At 38.8% G+C, this 27,371-nt stretch overlaps 1 protein-coding gene across 4 annotated transcripts in view; it reads right to left on the reverse strand.

The window, feature by feature from the left end:
• Window positions 1-27,371, reverse strand: part of lrrc7 (leucine rich repeat containing 7) — a 75,238-nt gene that overhangs the window by 37,345 nt on the left and 10,522 nt on the right. For all 4 annotated transcript variants that reach the window (XM_067596337.1, XM_067596335.1, XM_067596338.1 and 1 more), the window contains exons 2-4: window positions 6,637-6,839; window positions 1,840-1,957; window positions 1,392-1,470 (exon numbers count right to left, since the gene is read on the reverse strand). In XM_067596337.1, the coding sequence (XP_067452438.1) occupies window positions 1,392-1,470; window positions 1,840-1,957; window positions 6,637-6,839 (400 nt within the window). The remainder of the gene's footprint in view (window positions 1-1,391; window positions 1,471-1,839; window positions 1,958-6,636; window positions 6,840-27,371) is intronic.

Consider the following 27,371-nt stretch of genomic DNA (forward strand, 5'->3'; position numbering starts at 1 on the left):
CTCTTTATGTAAGGTTTTATTTTAATTTAGAGTGTATGTAATGGGTCACATGACCAGAGTTTAATTAAGGGCATAACGGTGGTATCGTGGGTCAGAGCCAACATGGATGCAAAGGAATGACATACAGCCGCAAAATAACCTTAAATCTGCAGGTGGTCCGAGAGCCACACACGGTCTTTCATTGATTTTATATTTGTGTATAATGTGTATTGATGTGCCTTTACTTGGACAATGTGATACGTTTTCTGCAATTTTATTTGAGTTCTTCACATTCCTGTTGAGATTAGACCAGCTTGAAAGACTTTTAAATGACAGAGATGTATATTTCAAACTTTTTATGTCTTTATTTACTTGTAGTTTTCACAACGTCTGCTGACGAAAGATATCTGTATGGTGCGTGGCCATTATTTCATTGAACTAGTGTAGTTACAGGTAGTATAGGGTGTATAGATGCAGCCAAATATAAAATATTTTGGCCCAATGTGGTGCTTTAGACACATAGATTGGAATATGTATATCAAAGATAATTACAGTGTTGCTCTCTGGACACTGTTCTGTTTATAAATAGTTGAATAAATGGCAGAAGCATAATTTTCATTCATTACAGTCAATTACATCTTGAACTGAATCCAGCTCTACTTAATAAAACTGGTGCCACCAACCAAACAAGCAACTCTCCCAAAGGCCAAATAAAACAGTGTTCACAATTAAATTAAAAACAATGACAATATTATTAGCAAAATTGAAAGTGTTTGAGATATGTTTATTTTTAAGATGACAAGATTTTTCTATTATTTGTTTGCACCAGTGTGTGTTAAACTTGCAACCCGACTTTTTGCGCAGCAGATAAACATTTACTGCCAAACAAACAAGAGACCAGACTGTTCCAGTGCATGATATTAATATATTGTTTTACTACACAGTGTGTCTTAAGGCGCTTTTAGACTGCACGACGACAAGTTTAATGTATGTCACATTGTGCGACACACTTATAATAAAATCTTGGTCACAATATCAATCTGAAGCTATTAAGATTGTGCGCTTGAGTGCATTGTGAATCACAGCGCTACGGAGCAAATAAAGCAGAGACGTGTCATCAGCTCGCATCATTCAAACTAAACTTCATTCAAAAAACTGCAGTCGCATCAGCCAGCGTATTCTGCTGCATTTCATGTTGTATTCTGACTGGTTTGTTTGTAGTCGTGGGTCGTAGCAGTAGTGACATTGTAAGAATTTGGTCTTACATTTCTGAACCTGTTAAAATCTCTCACAGATAACAGATAAAAAAAAGTCTCACATTGCAATCTAGGAGCACAAGTCTGGATTGAGAAAACCTAATTGTCTCAGAAAGCCTGAAATCACACGGTATAAAGGGGCCTTTAGTGTCTTACTTGGTGATGGGGTTGACACTGGCTTCCACCACAGACAGGCCTTTACAGCATTTTATATTGTCTGGAAACTCCTGGATACCTGTTAGAGAGACACAGAGGGAGGGAAATTTTGTTAGAATGAATTCTTAATACAGTAAGACAGGGAGTTATTATCTAAAATCTCTCTGAAATTTATAAGTATTTTTAACAGCACATTTTCGTTAAATATTTGGATGTGAAATTATTGGGATTTTAACTGTAGACGTTTCAACAATTTTAGCTCTGCCAGAAAACTCACATGCTACCCTTGTTTTCTTATCCCCTAAACTCCACATCCTGTATCTAGACACATTATAATTAAAAATGTATGATAATAATCCTCTCTAATATGTCTATCATTATCATTTGCAGTTGAAATTAAAGTTGTTTTATTTTGTTTTTTTGGTGAGGTTGAATTGGTCATTCTTACCGTTTTTACTGATGTCCAGCTCTTTGAGGTTAACCAGGCTGGCGATGGTGGTGGGCAGGTTGGACAGGTCGTTATCGGGCATACTCAGCTTCTTCAAGGCCTGGCAGTTGAAGAGTTGCTATGGAAACACAGAGGAAAAACAAAGGAATATTATAGTCTGTTGGCAAAATGACACAGACCTTTAGCAGAAAAGTACAAAAGGACAGAGAGCGAGAAGTGAGCTGGAGGCATGCACCACATAATGTTGTGGAAAAGCATTGCCATTTTAGCTGCCTTTCTCTATGAATAATGTAGACTTAATCTTCTCCATACGGAGGCCCCTAAGGACAAAACACAGAGAGAGAGTGAAAGCACAAACATTAGGAGAAATGTGGCCTAAATAGAAAAATACTGCAAATGCCAAAACATATACAAGAGTGAAGGCATAAAAAGGAAAGTGCTTAGAATACAGAAATGTTATATTTATGTAATACCAAAATAGACATTAAAATAAACGCTCTCCCAAATCCAGAATGATGCAGATACTTAAACACATTCAAAAGGCAAATGCACAAACATGAAGAGGAATGATGGATACTTTTTAAAGTTTTTTAGCAGCAGTAAAAGGTGCCAAAGCTTCCCCATTAGTCCCAATTGGGCAAAATAAACCAAATTCTAGATTTTCCGATGGCTTTCAACAGGTATTATTAAGCCCTTACTATCAGTGTTGCCTGATTTTTTCCCCTATTATTCTGGTAACATAGGGTTAGAGTTGGTGAAAACTTTTAACATTTAATGTAACATTATCTGAAAGACTTTTACTGCTTATTTCTATGATAGCACAGATAAAAATGAAAAATGTGGATACTTGTAAGACTATTGAGTGGGTTCTAGGCTTGAATGGGCTACTATTTGTCAGTCCCATCTGGCAACATTATTTCCAATAAATGAACATTCATGCCGCTCATGAATAACAAAAATAATAAGTCCAAGATGAAAAGGAAAACAGTTAAATGTGCTAGGATGTTCCAAAAGGGCAGTAAAAGGTGCACGGAATTGTTTTAATTCAATCAATTAACAACTGAGGTATATTTTAACTAACAATTTTCATTCATATGGTCTTAAGCAGAAAACAAACAAGCTAACTACTCTCAAGTTACTCACTAATGCTGCAAGTTAGCGTTATTAATATTATTACTATTGTCCCAAGTTAGCAAAACTTCTCACAGCAGCAATTGATTTAATGCTATAGGTCTAGTTGTCTAAGTCAACGAGTTAGCATTATTATATTATTATTATTTACCTGACTTACTGTAGCCACTAGGACAATTCTTAGCTAGGTAGCTAAACTGCAGTCCATCAAATCTTTATGGCTGTTTACAACAGTCAACTTTCTTCAATGTTCAAATAAACATTGCTATGGTTCCTCTTCCTGCCCTCTCTGGATCTCTAAGCCAAAGACTTAATGATGAGGCTAGCAGCCCTGTGAGACTGTAATGCTATTTACAAACTAGCAGGAAAAAAATTGACTATTCTTTAATCTTGACATCTCTGACAGGTCGTCATGGAAATGCTCAAGCAAAAACAGCAAGAACATATGTGCCAGCAGAAAAGCTGCATAGCTTTCATTCACTGATACATATCTGTCAAAAACATCTGGGGACATCATCAGGTGTGTTTTATATGTAGTATAATTATATGATGCTTAAATACTTTTCCCATAGCTTCTACAGATATAAAGATCAGTTCAGGATGGATAATGTGTACAGTATATTCTGTACAATTCAAACCAAAGGAAACATGAAAATGACCTGTTATGCACCAGGCAAAGATGAGATCATTTTCAGGTACTGTCAGCTAAGTTTAGTCAAATTTTATTCATGGATTTTTGAATCAATTTCAGCAAAGCTTCTTTTTAAGAGATGAACAGACTGCTCTGTGACACAGAAAAATCCAAATATACACTCAAAATAAGACACCATAGCGGTAAACCATCTTTGTGTATAAAGCATCAATCCATGATTGGTGTACAGTATATTCTCCCAGTTGTCATGTCATTCAGTTCACCTACTGTATATGAAAAAAAAAAAACTTATGCGGCCTTACAGGTGACCTCAATAACATCCTAATTTAAAAGCTGCTTATTAAAATGTCACTTGCAAAAAACATAACATCCCACACTTATAGTGTGTGCTATGATTTCCACAACACCAGTGGGAGTTATAAGCTAAACTAAGGTCAATCCACAAAACACACATTTTCTGATAGAGTGTAATCTGTGATGTGTAATTTCTTTACAATGAAGAAACACAAACACACTCACATTCACTCCTACAGGAAGGTTACAGTTTCCTGGTCACCAAATTTACATGTCTTTCAATTAAAAGGAACCCGTGCAGAAAAAGAATCAAAGCAACGTGATTTTTACTAAATAAAAAACTGCACAAAATGAAATGGTGTTCATGCATTTTGTGAACAAAATGCTGTATTTTGGATTTTATAAGATGAACATTTCAATCAGAATCATAGTTGAGAGAATATGGATCATCTTTTGCACATTTCATTGACCTAATAAAATTATATTGACTACTGTATATCACATCTGGCGGTCACCGTTGTTAAATAAGAATGAAAGAGCACAGATGGTTAAAAGAGCTAAACATGGACAAGGCTGCTCTGTGTCACTATACTTACACACAAACACGCACAGCCTTAAAAGCACACAATCACTTACACACTCACACACACTTGAGGAGCTCTCTAACTCACGCCCATAAAGGTCAATCACTCTGGCACCCTCAAGAGCTCTTATATAATCTTGGCATACATACACATTTTTTTTTGGTCAGATATATATACATACAAGTTTAGCTTGCCACTCACACAGCACTATTAGTCTTTATTCATGCAGGCTATATTTAGAAATTCAGTCATTTAAACCAGGACAGAATATCAATGAAAAGAGACAACCTTCTCATAAACAGCACCTGTAGTTCTCCTTGAAAAACTGGAAGGACGCTGTCATTTTTTTTTTTTTTTTGCCTTGTTACTGCCTGCATGGGAGTTTTTTAGAGGTCTCAGACTCCCAATGAACCTCCTCGCTCACCTTATGTCTCCTGCCACTCACTGCTGTCTAATATGTAATGAAGGTAAACATGACTCAGCAAACTTTAAGTCTAAATTTAGCTTTATCCACACTAGTCATGTGGTTCTAGGAGCGGCGGCAAACACTTGATCAATTGGATGATTGGTCGAGGAAAGTCTGAGAAAATTAACTTAATTAACTTAATTTTGCGTAGCAGAAATATGTTTTTTTCTGCTTTCCTATCCTCTTCATAATCTTGCGACCCCTCAGGTTTATCTCGCAAAACCACTTCTGGGGATCCTGCCCCCCAGCTTGGGCACCACTGCTTTAGCATGCTGACATTAGTATGAAAACACTAACTTTAGCATTCAATTCAAAGCAACAGCTACGTATCTCAGGCTTACAAAGTACACTGATGAAAACTGCAATGAAGTTGCAAACTCACAAGTCTGACACGTCCTAAAATGGAAACTGTACACTAGATAAACCCCTTTGATTTGGGTAGCAGCATCAGTCTGAATTAAGCATTTTTTACTTCACTGGCAGTAAATATCTAAGAATAGCAAAGCTGTTTCTCCATTTTTCAGCCATCAAACACTTGATTTCCGGTGCCTTTCAGGGCCCGCTAGCGTCGCTCTAGATTTTTAATATTGCTTTACTGTAAATCCCTTTAAATGAACATCACCACTGCCTGTCTGCACCAGGAAAGGGTCAACTTGAATGCACAAGTATAAAATCTTACCAAACAAATGAATACTAAATGTGTCACAACAGACAAAATCTTTCAAGTATCCTGTTCATATATAATCAACAGGTTCACATACATGCAATTTAATCCAATAACACACTCGTGGGGAAAAAAAAATAGGTAACTGATGCACATCTTCACCTCTCTTCATAATAAACTCTCGTCCACTCAATGCTGACATGCTTGAAGACAAAGCTGATTAAAAAATACTGTAAAATTTTGGTGGAATTTGTCAAGAAAGAGTGCAAGTTTGTCTCTAAAACAGTAGAAATACACATTCAAGAGCTACCATAAGTTCCTTAAAACAATTCATGAACAGCTTTCACCCGACACAACACAGAAAAATATACTCATTTATCACTAAGGCACATTTGCTTGAGCAGTGATCATAATATTTCGAGGCACAGGAATAAAATAACAGCATCCAATCAACATTACAAAAGGGTTTAAAGTAATTTATGAGACACCAACATGCAGCTGCAAAATATATTTTGAACAGTAGCTCGAACAACATTAATATATCAAAATGTGTCAACTTCTGTGGGCGTAACTCACAGTTACAGCCAAGTAATCATTGGGGTTGATGTTATGAGTAGGTTTATGCTTTAGATGACGGGAAGCTGAGTGTTGCATCAACACTCAAAAGGGATAAAAATCCACTTTTTGTCATATACCAAAAAAACACTCATAATATGTCACATTTACAGCTACTTTATGTAAACGACAAAAATGTTTATTCGCTGTGCTTTCCACCAATTGCTCAAAAACTAGTACTGCTGTTTATCATGTAAGTACAGTACATCCTGCTCCCTTGAAACCAGTTTGGAGTAAAATGTTAATTTAAGTCATAACAATTATTTAGGGCCTCTTCTAAGGTTTTACATGGATCACATAGGGGTCAGGTGGTCCAAGAGGTGGTTCTAGAGGTTAGAAGTGATATAAAAGGGAGACAAGTTGCAGCAGAAAGTCTGTGTTGCAGAGTTACCTTGGGTAGTTCCTCGATCTGGTTGGCGTCTAGGTAGAGCTCCTCCAGAGTTCTCTCAAAGCTGAAGATTTCCTTGGGGACCTGCTGCAGGCTGCAGTGGGAGTAGTCCAACACTGAGATCACTTCCTCTTCCCCACGGAAACAGCGGCACGGCACCAGCCGGCCAATCAGCTTCCGCTTAGTGGTCATTTCCAGACACTGCACTATAGAGGCCAAAAGAGAAGAGAGACGATCTTAAATTAATTTAAGGAATCACCAGGCTCATTATATCTAATTTTGTTGCTTCTCAGACCTCATTTCCTTGTATCTCTGTAGACTGTTGTTGATTGACAGCGGTAAAGTGGCACCACACAGTCAGAATAGATCACTATGTAAAAGATAAAAAGGGCTCTGATATATCAAACTGGACTCTAAATGTTCCTGCATCAGATGTTGAGTCTAAAATCAAAATTCATGAGTGGAATTTTCTCTAAAAGGTCTTAAAATAAATGTATCTGTAATAACATCAATGTGATGTGAGCTTCATTTATTAATGTTCAGATTTCACTGCTTTTGAGTTGAGTAATGCCACAGATAGATGCACACACACACACATACACATAAAAAAAAACAGGTTCTCACTAACACACCTACTGAATAAGTTTCCAGTGTGCTGAGAAAAATGCTAAATTAAGGCTGAGGGTGTAAAAAGCAACCTTTATATGACTCCACACGTATCAGCCCATCATGACAATTTAGAGAAGAGAGCAGCAGGTATTGATGATGAATGGTTGGATGGATAGACGGAGTGGGCAAATAACTCATCGATAAACTACTTGCAACTTCAAATCAACACATTTTCTGTGTGGTGGTTTTTGTGGATCAGATGGGTAATGCACTTTCAGGTAGATATGATGCTTGTTACAACATAAAATGGTAAAATGGTAAATTGACTGTACTTGTATAGCGCCTTTCTGGTCTTCTGACTACTCAAAGTGCTTTTTACACTACGAATCACATTCACCCATTCACACACATTCATACGCTGAATGGGTACAGGGGCTACCATGGAAAGTCCCAACCTGCCCATCAGATGAAATCTAATCATTCACACGTATTCACACACTGATGACACAACCATCAGGAGCAATTTGGGGTTAAGTATCTTGCCCAAGGACACATCGACATGCAGACTGGGGGAATCGAACCGCCGATATTCCAATTAGTGGACGACTCGCTCTACCTCCTGAGCCACAGCTGTCCCCAAAAGTGAAACCTCACAGCATATCTACTGTCTTTATATACTTATGTATTTTCTGATTGCATACCATTTGCAGTTTACCGCTTATTATCTATTCTGTGGGTTCATTGCGTGTCATTTCCACAGCCAATGAAAATACTTCTGATTTCCTTGAAAACATCCATTAAAATCTGAAACTAATTGTTGTTCCTTTACTGTACAAATCTTAAAATAACAAAAGAGTACCTGCACACTGCTTAATTGCTCCCAAATCTTCTTTAACCCCTTCGACCATCGAAGAAGACCCATAGTAGTTGAAACATTGTCATGTTGATGTGGGATTTAAAGAAGATTTGGGAACAATTTCACAGTGTGCAGGTACTCTTTCATTCTTTTGTGTTTTTTTTTTGTTACCCAGCACCTGCAGAAATTTATGGATGTGCATGTGCCGTCTGATACAGATCTTGACAGTAACCTCTCATTCGAACACCATGCCAATCACATCACTACAAACTGCTTTTTTTCAAGCTTAAATCCTTTCCACCCATCTGTTTTCTAATATGCTGCAGAATCTCTGAGCCATGCCCTCATCACATCCTGTGGATATGAAATTTGGTTTCAGCTCTACTACTGCAGCAATATTCTTTAAGGTACATCCTCCATAGTCCTTACAAACTTAAGTACATCCAGAACTCTGCTGCTCACCTGCTACACTCACTCACTCCCGCTTCCACATCACTCCGGTCCATCAACATCTCCACTGGCTCAATTTAAAGTCCCTTTCTTCATAAACTTAGCCCTCTATAACCAGCTTCTCTCCCTCCACCACACTCCTTCTGGTAGCCTCCTGCCCCCCTCATCCAGGACTGAGCACCAGACCTGGCATGGCAGGCTTCCCACTGAAACTCTCCCCCCAAACACATCCATGACTGTTGTATATGTCCAATAGATTTGTCCAATTTTATGTCCTGCTCCAGTCAACTATTCTGTGCTTGTATTATATTTTAGTTTTTTTTTTTACTTACATACCTAATTTGTCCCACGAAGCAACTCAGAGAATCTAGAAAAAGGCTTTGTAAATGAAATATATTAGTAATGTTATTACTAATATTAATCACAGTACCAAAAATCATTGCACAAGGTATATTAAACTGTAGGAAACATAGCAACTATATTTCTGCTTCATGCTACCAGTTTGCTTACTGGTCAAACAAACTGAATTGTGGGTTATTATTGTGACAATAAACAGACTTAAAACAAGACATGGATCTTTCTCTAACCTTGCCAGTGCCAGTGTCTCGTATCGTAAAAGTTTTGCAACTCGACAAATACGTTAATTTAGTCATTTTGTCATTATGTTGAGAGAAAACGTAAATTGGGCGGCATTAGATTTCGTCAAAATGTACTTGCTGTTGCAATTTAGCCTACGAACGTAATTTCTCAGAGACAGAGTTGGTAGATAAGCACACCTCTTTTATTCTACTGCAATGATGAACCAATTCAAAATGCTTCATGTTTTGTGGAAAGCTGCAGAGCAACGGTGTACTGTATGAACTTGTTTTTAAGCAGGGATGACGTGGGACCAAAATTAGTTTGAGAGCTTCAAATGACTGTGCTTTTTAGCTGCCAGGCAGGTGTAAAACCCGGGGCAGATGGGTAATACAGCCGTCCTTTGCCAACCAGCAGTTACCCATCTCAGAGCAGGCTGAGGCTCAACTCTGTCTGTCACGCACACACACAGTCTCTGCAAAAAACAAGCCAGAGCCATATAATTAGACTGAATCCTTTGTAATTCTGCAACATCACTCCATCACTCCATTACACGACTCCATTTAAAAAGCTAGAGGGCTGAATGGCATAAGTAGGCTAACCATGGGTATTAAAATCCTTGAGTGAGGATTTATCATTCAGCTTTATCATTTCAAACCACAATGCTTACTACACTCAATCTACTGACAAATAAAAACATTTTAATGCTGGCCCATTCAAGTAGGACAAAGAGTGAATTTTCAGTTATCTGACTGCTGCCTCAATTTCCTGTTTAATCTGGATGAGCTAAAATGATGAAGAGAGGAGAGGAGAGGAGAAGATGAGTGAATACAGTGGTGTGAAGAGAAAAAGAGGAGTCAAAAGGAGGGCGAGGATAGAGAGAACATGAAAATAAGGAGGTGTGGAGAGAAAAGCGAGGCAGACCAGGAGGCTCAGAGATAAGACCTGCAACTTTATCTGTCAGTAAACACACACATGTCCAGCTCCAGAGTGCGAGCAGATGAGTTCGAGTGATAGACAGATGATCTTGAGCGTTGTGAGGACACTATGTTATCTGCTCTAGTTCGTTGCGAGCCCGGTGAAATCAGATAAAACGACTGCAGATCCTCCAGGACTGTTTATCTAAAAGGGCCGGACCATTAAAATCAATACATCCTTATCCACAGTCATGCTCAAAGCGGGCGTAATGAGGCGAGCAGGGATTTACTGTTTGTCTACAGTACGTGTAAAGCCAGCAGTCAGTGCTTTTAACCTTGGACCTCTGATTCCTCTTATTGTCCAAAAGCTTTAGAGCTGAAGGAGACTCAGGGTGGGCATATAAATATAAAGCATATAAATACTTGAAGCTTATAGTCCTGTCTTATCGTTCTTTTTTAATATAGATGTCAGCTGCTGGCAAAAAAAAAAAGAAAGAAAAGACAAAGGTTGAAACTATGGGTGAGTGACATAAAAATTTGTGTTGATAATTCAATATGTGTGATGATAATAAGTATCAATGTAAACTAAAATCACATGATTTTCAACAATAATAAAGGAAAAAAGTTGAAATCAAATACATGTCAAATATTTACGATCTCAGTGTGTAATTTGGTAACATTTTACTTAATTAACTAACTTAATTTTCCTCTTGAAAGATTTTTTTAGCCCTTGATGGTTTAGGAATAGATACTGTATTTTGTAAAAAAAAAAAAAAAAGTATTTTGAAAAGATGGATATAACTATTTGTATGTATATTATATTTATGGTAATTTATACTGTATTTCTCTTACATAATCACATGGCCAATAATAGTAGCTTACAACGATGAAAGCCTTTTTTTCGTAAAGCACTTTAAGTTAACAAAGTGCTTCACAGGATTAAAATAAGAGACTAAAGCAGTGATCCAGACCTGTTGTCAGTCGTAGTCATACAGTACAGATTGTCTCTGCCTTTCTTCACAAGAGGAGAAACAACATTTGACTTGAATTATAATATCTGAATCTGAATAAATGTATCATCATCATCATCATCATCATCATCATGGCTGCCAGTTTGTTAGCATAAAACTCTAAATTTGTTCTGTTCTGCATTGTGAAATTCTTGTTTTTACTCTTTGGTCGCATTTTTGTGGATGAAACTTGCCCACAAATGGAGCAGAACATGTAGCCGTATACGGCAATTGTAGGAGCGTCGATTATGTTAATGCTCAAATCTCATGATCACACACCTCCTGATAAACGAGGATATTCATCAGGCTGAAACTAGCGATTTACGACAAGTCTGTACAGTTAAGATAGTTTGTTGAAGCTGACTTGGAACACTTGTACAAACAAACCCTACAGAAAAAAAGTTTTAAGATAAGAGTACGAAAGTGTTCTTGCATGAAGACAAATGAGCTGCAGCAGTCTCCCCATCAACGGTTAATGTGGTGTTAAAGGTTTCCAGGCCTGGAGCAGAATAAACCACATTTACAGGTCGAGACTGTTGTTCTGTAGGAGTTGTATTAGATACTCTGCACCAAAGCAATGGAAGTGATGCACTGTAACTCAAGATACGACTCTGTACAAATATATTCTATGCATGTACAGTATATGAGGTAAATGTCTTAGGTCTCTGGTAGATGCTTTATTCTTCTTTTAAAATGTTTGGTTTCAGTGTCCAACCAGCGGAGGACACACACATCATGTGACACTCATTGTCATACAGCAGCAAGTGGCAGTGGGCACCTTCTCATTGGCTGAGTAAGCCGGATCTCTGCTTGGCTGAAAGCTATACGATTACCAAAGGTGAGACATCAGTTTAATGCTTACTGCATCCTCTAATCAACTGCTTGACATTCCAGCCAAGAGCCAGATGGCCCAGTATAATGTCCCAAATAAACCAGCAACACCCACCAGAGCTGATATGACCTTTTTGCTAGATTAGTGCCTCTGTGCTCTACTTTCCTTTGACTGCAGGACCGGGCGATCTCAGTGTGTTATAAGCCTTTTCTTCTCTTCATTTTATCATGTTTTTATATAATTTTAGATGCTTGTCTTTGCCTAATCCCAGTCATAAAATCTATTTATTTCTGACATGATGATCAGTGACACACAAGTGACAACAAATGTTTGTTTTCCCAACTGAACTGCGGTGAAGTTACTTTGAATAAACCCAGTATAAAAGCATTCAAACTTCTAGTGGTTAGTGATTCTGCTTAATTGATAGTGGAGCTGCAACGATTAGATGATTAATCAATTAGTTGATGGACAGAAAAATTAATTGTCAGTTATTTTGATAAATGAATAATTGTTTTAGTAATTTTTTAACCAAAAACTTGCTGGTTGCAACTTCTCGAATGTGATGATTTAATGCTTTTATTTGTCATACATGATAGTAAACTGAATATTTCTAGGTTTTGGACAAAACATGTCTGTCATTTTTCAATATTTTCTGACATTTATAGACAAAATGATTAAGCGATTAATCGAAAAAAATGATTGTCGCATTCACTGAAAATGAAAATAATCATTAGTAGCAGCCCTAATCAATAGCATAAATATCAGCACACAGTCTGCTAAACAATCTGTTTTTATTGGCTACTGATTTTTGCAGCTGCTTGATTAAGCCCTCACAGTCTATTGATGTAACAGCTTAAATATGCAAAGACAGAATAGGCTAAAAATAACAGCTTTTTTTTGTAAAGCGAAGAGAGAGAGAGACAGAGCAAAGCGGATGTTACCTTTTAGAATCAGGCAAGTAATACAACAGCAGGGACACTGACAAATATTAGGAGTGAACGGGAGAGACGACACTGTTTACGTGGGCAACAACGAGAGCCGACGGTTGGCAGTCACCTTCATGACACACACGTACCTCCAGAGAAAGAAGACACACAGAGCAGGGAGGATGTGGAACTGCTTAGACAGCTGTTTCCTCGAATCCATAGTGTGATATGGATTTCACGAAAAAAGATAGATGTAGACAAAACTGTATCTTATCATTAAATATGCTACAAGACCAGTTCATCACAGTATATCAGCATTTGGGTTGTCAACTCAACTCGACTTCTCTAAACTGAGCAGATCAGTCTGAGTCGACTCAGACTGAAGCATCAGCCTGATGTTTGTGATGCAGAACTTAATTGTAAAAATACAGATTTTTAGCTGCAGAGTTTAATCTTTGTCTCTTCATTTTCATTTTGTATCTTCGTAGTCAAACGTTAAAATGTCAGAGTCAATGAAGACATCATGTGTGTGTGTGTGTGTGTGTGTGTGTGTGTGTGTGTGTACTATATATTTACACTAATTAGTTTCATATTTCAGCTCCTCTTCATTCATGGAAACATACTGTACTGTATGTCTGGAGGAACCTAACTGAAAATGTTTGCTTTTATTTCCTGTTTCTTGGTGTTTCTGTTGAGCTGGTCGACCCCGTCTGAATGAATGAATGTAAGGGGGACACTGAAGTGTATCCAGTCCCGCCCAGACTCCCGGAGAGCCAAAGCCAGTTGCAAAAAAAAAAAAAAAAGTATGAAGAGAGTCAGAGCAAGCCGGCACCAATAGGGTGAAACTGGGAAGTGAGCGTGGTTGGCTGTGTTGGCTCTCGCTGCTGCTATGGAAACAGTATGACAGAGCAGACTGACTCTGCAGAGGCAAAAGCTACATGTGGATGTGCAAAGTTCCCAACATATTGTGCACACACACACACACACACACACACACAGTACAATGATTATGACATTAAAAAAACAAAGATGTGGTGAGGAATTTTCTAAACACACACCCAACCACACATGCTACACACACACACACACAGCCACCCACCTACGCACACACACAAGCAACCCAGCACGGAGCCATTGCTCTTCCTGTATTTCAGCTCAACTAGTTTCTATTCTGTGCATTTGCTCTTCACTGAATTTAATGTGTGTGTGTGTGCCATCTCCAGCAGCCTGAGAGGGTGAATTCCCCAGGGTCCCATGACAGCCATCACTTCACGTGCAGCCTTGCCGTCACCATAGTAACCGCTGCCATAGAGACCGTCTCCCAGGAGCCGGGTGTATTTTTACTCATTCTCTCTCTCTCTCTCTCTCTGTCATAAAACAGAACATGCTGCACTCAGTGGGCGATCGCTCCACATTTGGCGACGCTTTTACATAGACTCAAATATATCCGACATCTGAATAAGAGCTTTATAAAAGCTTCTTCATGTCTCCTTTCCCTGCCTTTTAAAGTAAAGGTGTGAACGCTCCACTCTGCAGCACTCACCTCGGGCTTCTGCTCTCACTCACAATTAAACAGTCACACACCGTCACGTACGAGCACATGTGAAACACAGACACACACATAAACCGGTGCCGACACACGCGCAAACTCATTTAAGTTTCTGATTACTTGCAACAGTGACAGCAAGAGAAAACGGAAAATCCTGTTTCACATCCCAGTGCTCCACATTGTCAAGCAAATCTCTGAGCAGTGTGTCAGAGTGTGTGTGTGTGTGTGTGTGTGTGTGTGAGAGAGAGAGAGAGAGAGACGGTGTATGTGGGAGGCAGTTAGCTAACTAGCAGCCAGGAACAGCTTGTTCTGTCTTTTTTACATTCATTAAAGAACCACTTACAGCAGTTAACTATACAAGCACATGCATACAAACACACATTTCTTTTTTGTCTATTTGCAGAATAGAAGGGTGGTTTTGAGGCAGGATCATTTGTAAAATTTCCTGTTCAAAAATCAGAGAAATATTCTGCCTTAAAGTGTTGTCAGGAGTCATTCTGCATGCACAAGAATGACCAGAAATAAAGGCTTACTGAGATGAAAAGGAGTGTAACCTCAAGGGGGAATGATGGATATTGAAAAAAGACATTAAGTTTGACATTGTGGGTGTTTTGCTGCCTCATAGCCAGCGCCATTTGGGATATCCTCCAGCCACGTGACAAGGAATAAATACATAAAGACAATGAATAAATGAATATTTAACATTTTGTGCATACCAAGGATATCTTTATAAGCTGCTAAAATGACATGGGCCTCAGTTTAACAAATAGTTACATTTTGGCAATATGTTTGGAGCTGCAGCGACTAGTGGATCGAAAAAAAATTACCAGTAATTGGCAACTATTTTGATATTTGATTAATCGTTGAAGTTATTTTTTCTAGCAAAAGCTCCAAACGTGATAGATAGAGTAGATTATGAACATAATAGTTTACATAGTTGCCCCCTAATGGGGGTTCACATTTGGAGAGGTGTTCCCTCAACAGGTTGCCATTCTATCACAGGGCTCACATGTACATAGACTGGAAAAGTCACACACATACACCAACAGGTGATTAAACTGCCAATTCCCCTGCAAGTCTGTGGTCTGTGGAAGGGACCCAGCAAGTAGTAAATCTGATCTCAGGAACTTGCTATGAGGTGACACTGTAACCACTGTCCCAACATATCAATCAAAGTGTATTAGGGCACATTTATGATTTTCTTTATAGGAACAAGACAGATGTCTGGCAGCAAAAACTAATTTTATTAAACTATTTGGAAAGACTGCAATCCAAGCAGCCATGCAGACGCACGACTCAAACAACAGTTCCAAAGAACAAAGTCTTTTAATTGCAGGTTCGGTACACGGGCAGGCAGTCAGAGAAGGCAACAAGACCAAAAGGGCTAGGCAGAGGCAGAGTCAAAAAACACTAGAGACTATAACAAAGAAGATAATGCTGGAACACTCGCGACAAAAGACGAACTGGCACAGGGAGCAGGGATCTCACAGACAAAATACACAAGGGGAGTGAGGGTAATGAGACACAGGTGGAGGACATTAGGGGATGATGACGAGGACAGGAGCAGGAAACACACAAGGGCAGGAAGTGGATCTGAAATGAGAGGAGAGTTAGAAACCAAAATAAAACAGGAAATGCAGAACTAAATGGGAGAGAAAAAAACAAAACATAACCTAAAGACAGGATGATTCATGACAAACTGAGACATCAGCATCAACTAGCATCAGTTTGGAAATATATACTGTATGTATAAGTACTCATCACTGAACAATAAATAGGTCGTTCCAAAATGACCCATATGACCGTTTTCTGATCTGTCACCTCTGTGGTCTGGTTCAGTTGAGGCAACTAAAACTTCTTGGTTAAAGGACAGGTTCACAATTTTTCAAGTCTGTCTTAAATCCATAGTCAGGAGCTCAACATGACACAACACTGACACATGTTTTTCTTGCCACAATCATTCCTCCTGTTCATACCTGCTATTAGATGATCCCTTCATAATGCACTTACAATGTAAGTGATAGGGGCCAAAATCCACAAACCTCTTTCTGTGCAAAAATGCATTTAAAAATATGAAGCTTCAGTTGTCCAAATGAGTCAAATCAAGTAGTTATCTTTCGGCGTTACAGTCTTTTTAATGCCAAAGTCCCTCTTTTTGTTACTTTACTTCCACTGCAGCTCAACAGGGAAACACAAAGAGGGAATTTGATGCTAAAATGATGCTAAATGATTGTAAATGTGGCAGATATCCACTTGATATGACTAAGCTAGATAGATGAATAGGTAGAATACTTTATTAATAATAAAATGTTATAGCAGCTATTTGACATAAATCAAAATACAAAACCAATGAGGTAGGTAAAAGAAACAATTACAATTAAAGGCTAAATTATATACAGTAACTAGACTAACTCAAATATAGAACTCAAAGATATAACCATAACTTTAATATACTATTTGCTGAGTATACACTGTTTAATGATGTTAATATGCTAAAGTAAAGTACACTGTACACTAGTGCAAGTCAGGTGGATATTGCTAAGGTAGTAAGGTCCATGGATGTTAGAATTAATTGTACATTGATACTTAAATAATCTACTTAAAGATTAACAAAATATGAATCTCAAGCTCAGGTGAGCAGTCTGTCTTCACTTCCAGAAGAGTCAACTCAGACTGCTGAAGCCTCATATTACATTTGACAGGGATCTTTTAACGGCCGGCGTGAACAGGAGGAATGATTACAGGAATGATAATAGCACCAGATTTGAAAAATTGTAAACCTACTTAAGCAAAGACCACATCCATGGTCAACACATTAAATAACTTTTGGTAGGAGATGGGACACAAACTCTGTGTTCCCAACCATCCACCTCCAACCTTTTCTCTAAGAGGTTTTGCAGCAGTATGTCGTGCTTCTTCCACCTTTTGCTGCTGAGTAATTATTCATACGGTCACAAGATATTGCTTGTCAGGAAAATGTAAACATGTTGTTTTAAGTGTTTGAAAAAAAAACAGTGCCTTTTTTCTAGTGAGGACAAAGGAATCACAACACCAATGTTGTAGTATCATAGTCTGGGCATTTTCACACTCACAGTCAATCTGCCTTCCACAGTGGCTCCAGGTGGCACGTCTGTAAAACTCAATGACCCTCACATCACTGACACTAAAAATAACAATAGACCGACACAACAAAACACGAAACAGCTGACTATTCACCTGCATCCGAAATGTTGGGAATCAATTCTGCTCAGATGCATGAATGAACAAATACACATACAGTACGAATGCACCAAATAGGTCAGACTAGCGCTACTTAAACTCTGAGTCCAGCCTCAGAATGGAGAAAAGACGTTTCCAAAGGGTTAAAAAAAAGAAGTACTAGAAAAGTTTAGGAGCATTCGGTGACAAATACTGACAGACGACAGACTGAAAGTTAAACAGACCAACAGTGGGATGTATAAATAGTACGCAATAAAGAGAGATAAACAAGCAGCCAGACAGAGCAGAGAGTCGTGCCGTCAGAGAGGAACTTATCTGGGTTACTGCAGTGATATTCTAATATACAGTGTCTTCATACAGTACGTCCTCTAATAAGGAGCAGCACTGAAATGAATAGATGATTAGAAATAGATTGCAATTTTCGATAATTAATTGTTTAAATCTTATATAAAGCACAAATATTTGTTGTTTTCAGCTTCTCACATGTGAGTATTTTCAGTTTTTTCTGTCATATATCACTATAAATGAAATATATTTGGGTTCTGCACTGTTTGTCTTTATTGGATAGACAAGCGTAAGAGAGAGAAACGTATAACATGCAACAAAGTGTTCCAGCCTGACTGGGATGGTTATGCATTTTACCTCTCTCCTGTATTTTCTGACATTTTATAAACTAAACCAGTTATTCCCAAAAGATCAGTCTGAGGGGTTGTGAAATGATTAATAGGGAAGCAGAAATAGTAGTAGGAAAGTTACAGTATGCTTATTTTTTTCAGCTTTTCCTCTAATCTTTGCTTTTTTTCTTTCTCTCTTTAATTACTGGATAATTTACATTCTTCAGGACTTTTACTTCCTCGGGACTATTTTAATATTTCAAAGAAAAAGAAAAAAAAAATCACTCTGTGGTTGAACTGCTCAACAATCAACTTCTTTCTTGTTGTTTATGATATTTCTTATGAACTTGTCTATTTCCAGTTGGTTCTTACTTTAATGATTATATATAAAAAAACACCAAGAAACTTATATCTAGTGTTATTTCTCAATGCACTTGTACCTCGTCAGCTATTTCAGAATTTGTACCTCGGCCCTTTTGGAGTCACTTGCAAGTCGTATTGGATAAAAGTGACTTTCACATGACAAAATGTTCATGTAAATTGTTTTTAAAGGGTCACATGCAAACAGAGATTAGGAACCACTGCACTAAACAATAAATTGATATATCAAAGAATTAGAGAATGAAAATAACCATTGGTTGCAGATAATTTCTGTATTATGGATAATAATGTGTTTGTGAAGCTACTCACCGGACACTTCAGATGAAAAAATATATACAGTGAGCCAGTTTTTAATTTCAATGATTAAATCAAAATTACAGCCTGTTACAACTTGGGTTGTATTTTCATTGCTTTGGCCGCAGCTTTTATCGCCTATCGACTCAGACTGGGCAATAAAACGCAACCAGTCAGACAATCAGACTGGTTGTAAACAAGGCAGCACTTAACCTAGATTATTAAAGCCACTTTATTTGGAACTACAAGTGAAAGTGAGCGCACCAAAAATACTGGTATTAATCGCTCACTGCAGAGTAAAACTGGATAAAGCAGAAAGTCGGACAGTTGGAGCAATAATTTTACCGTTTGCTTGTTCTCACTAACTAAGTTGAGCTGTAATTTCATCATAATTAATAGGGTAGAACTATGAAAAGCAGAATCAAAATCTGGAATAATCTATAATAAAAGGTTTGAGGTTAGACTATAAAACAGTAAAGCATGTGTAGTATTATGTGTTAACGCGGAATGATTATCAATAGAAAGTTCACAAACATTTTCCAGATCGAATTATTTGGTTTCTCATGTGAAGGCTTCGCTTGCCCAACTGTTCAATTCTTCACAGTGAAATGACTTTACATGAGCCTCCCTCCTCTCCTTCTGTCATGTCTCACTTTCTCTCCCCCCCCCATCCCTCCTCCCTCCTCTCTCTCTCTCTCTCCTGTTTCCAGGCCAGTCTTTTTATTTTTTTCTCTTCTGTTCTTCCAGGGTTGTGCTCAGTGGCCCAGTTCTGCCTGAGACGCCCCAGCACATCTCCTCTTTCTGTCTTCTCTCTCTCTCTCTCTCTCTCTCTCTCTCCCTCTCAAAGCTCTTCCTCAGTCTGTCTCTGTGTTTAACTTTTTCTCTCTCTTCCTCCATCCCACCCCCTACCAAGAGTCAGCAAGGGAAGCCATCTTAAATCAAGCTCTTAAATCAAGCACAGTACTTTTTGTTTCCTCTCTACGGGAACATCCCACTCTAAATCCCCTTTTTTTTTTATTCCAGGATGTTGTTTTTTTATTTGAAAGATTAACTTATCAGCTTGTGTTTGAGAACAATAAAATATCCACAGACTGTGTTCTCTGGTATGAGTCATCCCTATTCCGTAGAGAAAGAAAATGATAACTTTCCATATGCAATTTTGCAAAACTGAAGATCAGACATCTCTAAACAAGATCTACTTTGCTGACGGAAATCTCACTAGAACTGATGAACACCATGAATTAAAGGTAACCAATGGAAACCAATGGCTTGAGAAATTTAGGTCAGTTTGGGCTCATTACGCTGTAGGATTCATGCCTAAAAATACAACTATTGCTACTCAACAATTAAGTTAATTTAATAATAAAACGACAAAAATAGCCTGCTAGCTATGGTTGGGTAATTTAGCTTGTTTTGCATGTTTGTACATGGAGAATATTAGTAGTAAATATATGTAAGAAAAAACATTCAAAAGTCCAGTTCTGCTGATCGAGCTTGATCAGGGTCGAGCTGAAGCATCAGGTTTGTGTAGTACTCTGCTGTAAGGCACGTAGTAGCCGTGGTAGAGGTTAGATAAGTGTCCAGAAAATGAATGTAAGTCAATGCAAAGTCCCTTTAAGTGAAGGAAACACGTTTGTGTGTGTGTGTGTGTGTGTGTGTGTGTGTGTGTGTGTGTGTGTGTTTTAATTTATTTACTTATTTACTTAGGTCACCTTGCCATGCTGGTGTCCCAGCAGCTCGTCCAACGCTCAGAGCCAGAAAGAGTGGAATGAACACAAACACACACACACACACACACACACACACACACACACACACACACACACACACACACGGATGTCCACTATTACAGGATCATGTCTTGCAGTTTCAAACTGTTGACCTAGAAGTTTTGAACTATTCATAGATGATGCTAAGAACAGGATGACACTTTTTATTATGAGTTTTAGGTTAATTTGATTCAACATTTTGCTGCCTAAATGTGAACCTTTTGTCCTTGAGGAACAACACATGATCCAGTACCAGTAAGTCATGTGTTGTATAGTCTGATCCAAATTACAGTTAGAAAGTGTCGGAATCTGGCAGGAATCAACCAGTGTGGAAATTGGGAATCCAAAGTCGACAGTTCTGGTGCCTAAAAGTGCGACTACTTTATGTTTTCTGAACAGAAGCCACATGTGACATTTACAAGACAATGACAAATGCTACAATAAGAGTTATAAAGTCAATAAACAACTTAACAATGCAGCAATATTTATCTAAAGTTTGGTAACTTTAGCCATTATAAGGTACTGGTTGTATATGTACCATATAAAGACGTTGGTAGTTTGTAGTGATAAAACTCCTGAATGTATTGAACTAAGCAAAAGTATGTTTTAATGCTTAGGAATTATACAGTTCATATAAAAGAAATGTCTTCTATCAGAAGTTATACAGTGGTTTCCAGCCTACAGGGTTGAACTGCTTGCAACTAATCATCACAGACATTGCTTCTCTTTAAAGCAGTTATAATCAATATTTTTAATAATATATCAAATGACAGTGTGTGTAATGTCAGAGGTGTCGCTCGCAGTGATGAATCTACAAAGAATTATCAGCGACTCTGCAGCTCCCCTCGGCTTTACGGAGCTTTATAGAGAATTTCAGCTCATTGTTTAGCTGTCTGGATGCAACTTTACTGTTTTGGTTCACTCTCAGCACTCTCATAGTGTCATTTTCGGACACAGCAGGCAGCTGTTTTCAGACAAGAAGCTCTAAAAACCCACTACCTGCTCAACACCAAACAGCAAACAGACAGTCAGCGACTAGCTGGTGAAGACACAGTGGCATTTAGAAGCTTAAGAGCCAGATATTTCCTTAAGGAGTTGGTAAAGACCAAAAACAGAGCTAAAGAAGAACGAATATTAGACTTTCATCCGCCAGCGGAACAGAAACATGACTCCAAATGAATGATACCGTTGCTTCGCAACTACTGGATGTGTAAATACGCAACTGTTTGCTAACAAGTTCAATATATCAACTTAAAAGGTGAAGATATGTCAGTGTTTTGTGAACAACTTGTTTCCACTGCTCCCAAGTGCCCAAAAAATCAGCTAATGCAGGTTTAAGAGGTCACAAGGCAAACAAATCTAGAAATCATCTTTGCAATGTAACAAGTAAGAAGTTTGATTACTCTACTCCTACATGCATAACCCCAAACCTTATCCAGAACTTAACCTTGTCATTATTTTAACCTTCGCTCTAAAACCCAGTCTTAAAATGTTTAACTTGCGGTTATTGAATCCCCACATGACCAGTTTTCTTTCCCTACAACGTGCTAAACACAGAGCACACAGAGTCCTGATTGCAAGAGAACAGTTCACCTTCACCTGAAGCACTCTCTGTACACACTGTGAGACCTGCTGCTATCTGGAACAACCTCTCTATCTTTCTGTCATCCCACTCTCTTTCTCTCTCCCCCCCTTCTCTCTCTGGCTGGGAGTCAATCTCTTTTTTCTACTGCCAGCTGATAGCTGTGCATGACTGTCTGGATCTCTATTCATGCGTTCACTCCATCTATCACCTGCTGCTGCCTCTGTCACTCCTAAATCCTCTCCTCCCCTCGTCTTCGTCTTCTTCTTCCTCCTTCCTTGCCTCTTTCTAAATGTCTTTCACTGAGAATAGGCTTTAAAACTTCTTTTATCTTTGCCTTAATGTTTTAGGATTTAACCAGGTCTGGTTCAGTGTCTTGCTCACAGTCACTTCAACACTTGTGCACACCGTCTGTTGCGGGAATCTAACCTGTGACCTCTGAGTATCAGCACATTCTCTTTCACAGTGGACTCCACACGCTTGCAGGGTTTTGAATGTTTTCCTCGCACTGCATGACAGCCCCGCATTTGCATAAACACCCTTTAGTAAGTTTTATCCCTAAAGCTCTCCTTAACAGTCCATGGAAATTGCACAGTGAGCAGTTGCTATGGTAACCAGGGACTCAATTGCCCCAAATTACCATAAAACACTAATTAAAAAGCCCTGGCTAAGAGCACCATTTTGACAAGCTTTATGCAACACTGTTGAACCAATCCCTCAGGTGAGGAAAATGGACTGGGAATGGAAATGATTTTTACACCCACTGAATGATGTTTTGTAATTCTGTAGACTGAATGTAAACTTGGTGTTTCTGAGTGTAGGTGTGCAGTATGTGTGGTGGCATGTATGTGTAAGCCCAGGGTTGAGCGGTTGTGACAAGCCAAGTTTTGGACGTTTTCCAGTGAATATACCTGAAAAAACACACCAATGAGAGGCAAAAAAAGCCTGTGAGGCGCCAACACTGACTGATGAATGATGTGCAGAGAAGTGAGACATTAAAACAACAAAAAAAACATGAATATAAATCAGATCTAGAACCATATATGCAAGTGGCCCAGATCTGATATGAAAAAATCAGATCAGACGGTTTGTTCACACTTCTGTGAAAAAATCAGATCTCACACTGGGAGGCAAAAAAAATCAGATTTGGGCCACTTCAGCATGTAATGTGAACATAGAGAGATGGTAGTGTGGTTCTGTTGTAAGGCTGAGTTGTACCTTCTGTTTCGATGTGATGAAGTGGTTGCTGTATTGTTTGGACTGACAGCCATCAGAGTGAACCCTTATTAAGAAGTTGGTACAGGTACTTTATTCCATTGTTAATTTATGACTAGTGAATGTAGTGTTGTGGAGACTTGGCACTGTTTGGTCAATGTAAAGTGTTGTAGAATAAGCTAGTGTGTGGCTCTCTCAGCTACAGCTAGCTATCCAGGGGCTTTTTTTTTATCTACATGCTGCCAGCTCCTTCTACCTTCACGAGCCACGATGCAGATGGCACTGAAGAATTGGACAGATGCATATCCCAAAAAGTGATGACGTATGATGACGTTGTGGGCTTACATAGAAAACAATGGGTGCAGATGTTTTAGTGAGCGTTGCCCTTTGGACCCCATCTGTTTTTCACACTCTCTAGTGAAAGACACATGTTAGCTTGATCTTTCTTTCTTTTCTTTCCCTTTTTTTAAACAAAGTGAAAGTCTGACTGAGATTAAAGGATTAAAAGTGGCCTGTCTGATTCTGACGAAAGCTGGAAAGTTAGAGAGGTGATGCATCTTGTTACACATCATCATCATCTCTACTTAAATCACCTTGATAACCACTAAACCGACATCCCACTGTCATCAGTTATTATAAGTACTAGCTGAGCAGATACAGCTCGTTGCAGAGCAGAGTAACCACAGACTCCGACACCTTCCACGTCTGGACGCAGAAAGAGACGGGAGGAGTACAGTCACAGCGAGGAGGCAGCTCTGTGAGAATACATTGGTATGAAGCCCACTTGTCACGACACAAAGCCGCTCTGGATAATGTTTTAACATGATGCCATCGCCACGGTGACGTGGGCATCACACAAGGCAAATTCAGGCCAGCCAGTCAAGGGTGAGACACTTCACTCCCACATACCCGGGCACCGTCAAACTTTACCATCACGATTCAGAGAGACTGAGCTTATACATATCATGTAATGTTCTTGTAGAGCACTGTCTCACATTTAAACTAACAAGGAATGAAGTTCACGTTTTTTTTACTGCAGCAACGTTAACTCTGGATTTTCACACTTAAGTTGCAAATGTTCTTGTACACAAAAAGGAACAATACGTCATTCCCACAAATGTGCTGTGCACACTGTCTGTACTTGCTATTTGTCGCTCTCCCACCTCCCTACCTCTCTGTCTTTCTCTCTTTAATGGTTTAAAATCAACTTCTTTATCCACATTAATGCTGCCACTGGTTCCCAAGCTGGGGGTGTGGGCCATTCCAATGGGTCAAAAAATGAATCTGATGGCAGCAAGATGTAAAGGATATATACTGTTCAAATGCACCAGATCTCAGCATCTACTGTAGGTGCACATGTCAACAGGCACAACTGAATTGCTAATAAATTCTGCTGGCTGTATGTTTAAGCCAGCAGACCAAGCTGCCATGCTACAGCTGCCATACAGGCAGTCCTATGGACACCTACAGAGCTCATAAGACCTGTGGGAGCTGGCCTACATATACTGATATACCGCACGCTACACAGAGAGAGATAGTCGGGAAGAGAAACGCAAAGGGCAAGAAATAGTGGGAGAAAGAGGAAGTCAGTGATGCATGAAGCACCAAAGCTTTAGACACACACACACAGAGATGAGTTAAAGAGGACGTATGATGCATATTTCCAGATTTATATTTTTATTCTGGGGCTCTACTGGAATATCTTTAAATGATTTACAGTTTAAAATCCTTATTTATCTTATGCTGGCTCTTTTTGCAGCCCTTCAGTTCAGCTTCTGTCTGAAATAGTCCATTTTAACTCCCAGAAGACTTCAACCAGCTCTGGAGGCTACATAAACAAATAACAGTAGTTGGATTTCACTTCTTTTTCTGGTGCTTTACTTGAAACGGAAACTTCTCAAATACATCCGTACATGTTCGAGCCCAAATCCGAAAATATACAAGTGGACGACAATGTGAACAACTGATGGAACAACCTTAGCTGGCAATAACCTTAGAAACAAACACGTGAGTTTGATGGGAAATAGAGGTATCTCTGCAAATGGAGTGCACCTCTGAACTCTGAAGACCTGGCTTTTGACTTGAAGGCAATTTTTACATACAGTACGTTCACCTAAAATTTAGTTTAACACAGACATCCGACATAATAAGAGTATATAAATGGCAGAAAATCACAAAAAGCATGTCCCCTTTAAGTGATCGAAGGAAGGAAAAGATTTTCAGAGCTGAAGTGTTGAGGAAAACTCATAGTCAGCAATCTTTCCTCTCTCTCTCTCTCTCTCTCTCTCTCTCTCTCTCTCTCTCTCTCTCTCTCTCACACACACACACACACACTCACACACATATAGTCACATGCAGCTCCACACATCCAGCACACGCATGGATGGGCACATACACTCTACAGTGACACAGTATATACTGCGCAGAGTGTACATGCACACACATGCACACTCTGAGGTCGCCCCTCAGTCACGTGCGGTGGAGTGGTCTATTAACATTCTCCACACGTCGCTGCCTATAGTGAGCCTGGGGACTTTTGGTCAAATGTAAAGAAAAAACACTGTCAAACAAAATTATTGTACCACATCTCGCCCAAGAGATAAACTCATGAATGGACAAAATCATTCAATAAAGCATCATTCAAATACAGTTATTTTTTTGCTCATTTGTTTGTATGATTGCTTTCACATAGTATGCTTTCTGTAAATATGTAGCGATGAATGTTTGACATGCTTGCATGGTTGTAAAAACATCTACGGGGCATTTGCTGATATTCGTGTGCTGATGAAAAAAAGCCAAAGGAGCAGTGAGTAGTGAAGCTTTGCTGCCAAAAAAAATCATTATAATGTCATGTGTAATTGTAAAGCATCATCTCTTTTCCTCTAATATAAAAATCTGAACCATTTTGACATTAACACACAACCAGTAGACCTGTTTATAGCTGACACTTTGACTTGTCATAGCAAGATAAGCACAGGTGGAAGTGATAACATTAATAATGGCTCTGCTCCATTAAGACGTGCTTGTAAGCTTTGTCTGCCGTGAAGAAGGTCTATTACTACTGTTTGCCTGTTCTTTTTTTTATTGGGAAAAGTAAGTGGTTTTAAATGACAGGAGTCAGGAGTCACCTACAAAAACTGACCACAGCAGATCTTAAATGTAGAGTTTTATCTTCCTTTTGACTTTCTTTGCTGTCAAAGTCATTCATTACAGGCTGGATATAATCATTTCCTTCCTCTGAGGCTAAAAAGCAAGTGTCTTCATGCCAAGTCTCCATTTCCTCTCCTGATCCTGGTGGGAGCAGCTCTGGTCCAAGTCAGATACTGAGAAGTGGCTACCACTGCCAGCTAACCAAAATCCATGGATGGATTACAGAAGGGGCCTACCAGACTCAGCCCAAGAGGTCGGAGTCCCTTTGAAAACAGCCTGTTTGTGGCTGTTATATGCATTTCTCATTAGGAAGTCAAATGGCTCAGTCAACAGTAAGGGTGTCCCCTTTTAATTTTTAGTATCTGCTGGTGCCAAATATGAACTCATATCCATTTTTAAATTTTTGCATACTGAGGCTATATTAAACTTACATTAATTAAGTTGTAAAACAAGTCATCTCTGCCCAAAGAAAACCCTGAATCATGTGTAGAATACCATGTACAGAGACCCATCGGTTAGCTGAGAAATGCATTGTCATGAAGCTGAAACAAGGAATGCTTTTCATACCTCATGAAAAATTTACATTTAAGAGATAAACAGCTTTCACAGGACAGTGTCAGTGTCAGTGTGGATCACTGTGGCGGGAAGGTTTGAAGAGGATTTAGATGACTTCTCTCTAGAAATAACAAAGTAGTTTCAACCAACTGCACAACTTCAGAGTTAAGTTTAACAAAAATAGCAAAATAACACAAAAAGAAGATGCAAACTCATCTGGGAGGAAGGATGAGG

This window comes from Thunnus thynnus, chromosome 8 (genome assembly GCF_963924715.1).
Source record: "Thunnus thynnus chromosome 8, fThuThy2.1, whole genome shotgun sequence".
Lineage (NCBI taxonomy): Eukaryota > Metazoa > Chordata > Actinopteri > Scombriformes > Scombridae > Thunnus > Thunnus thynnus.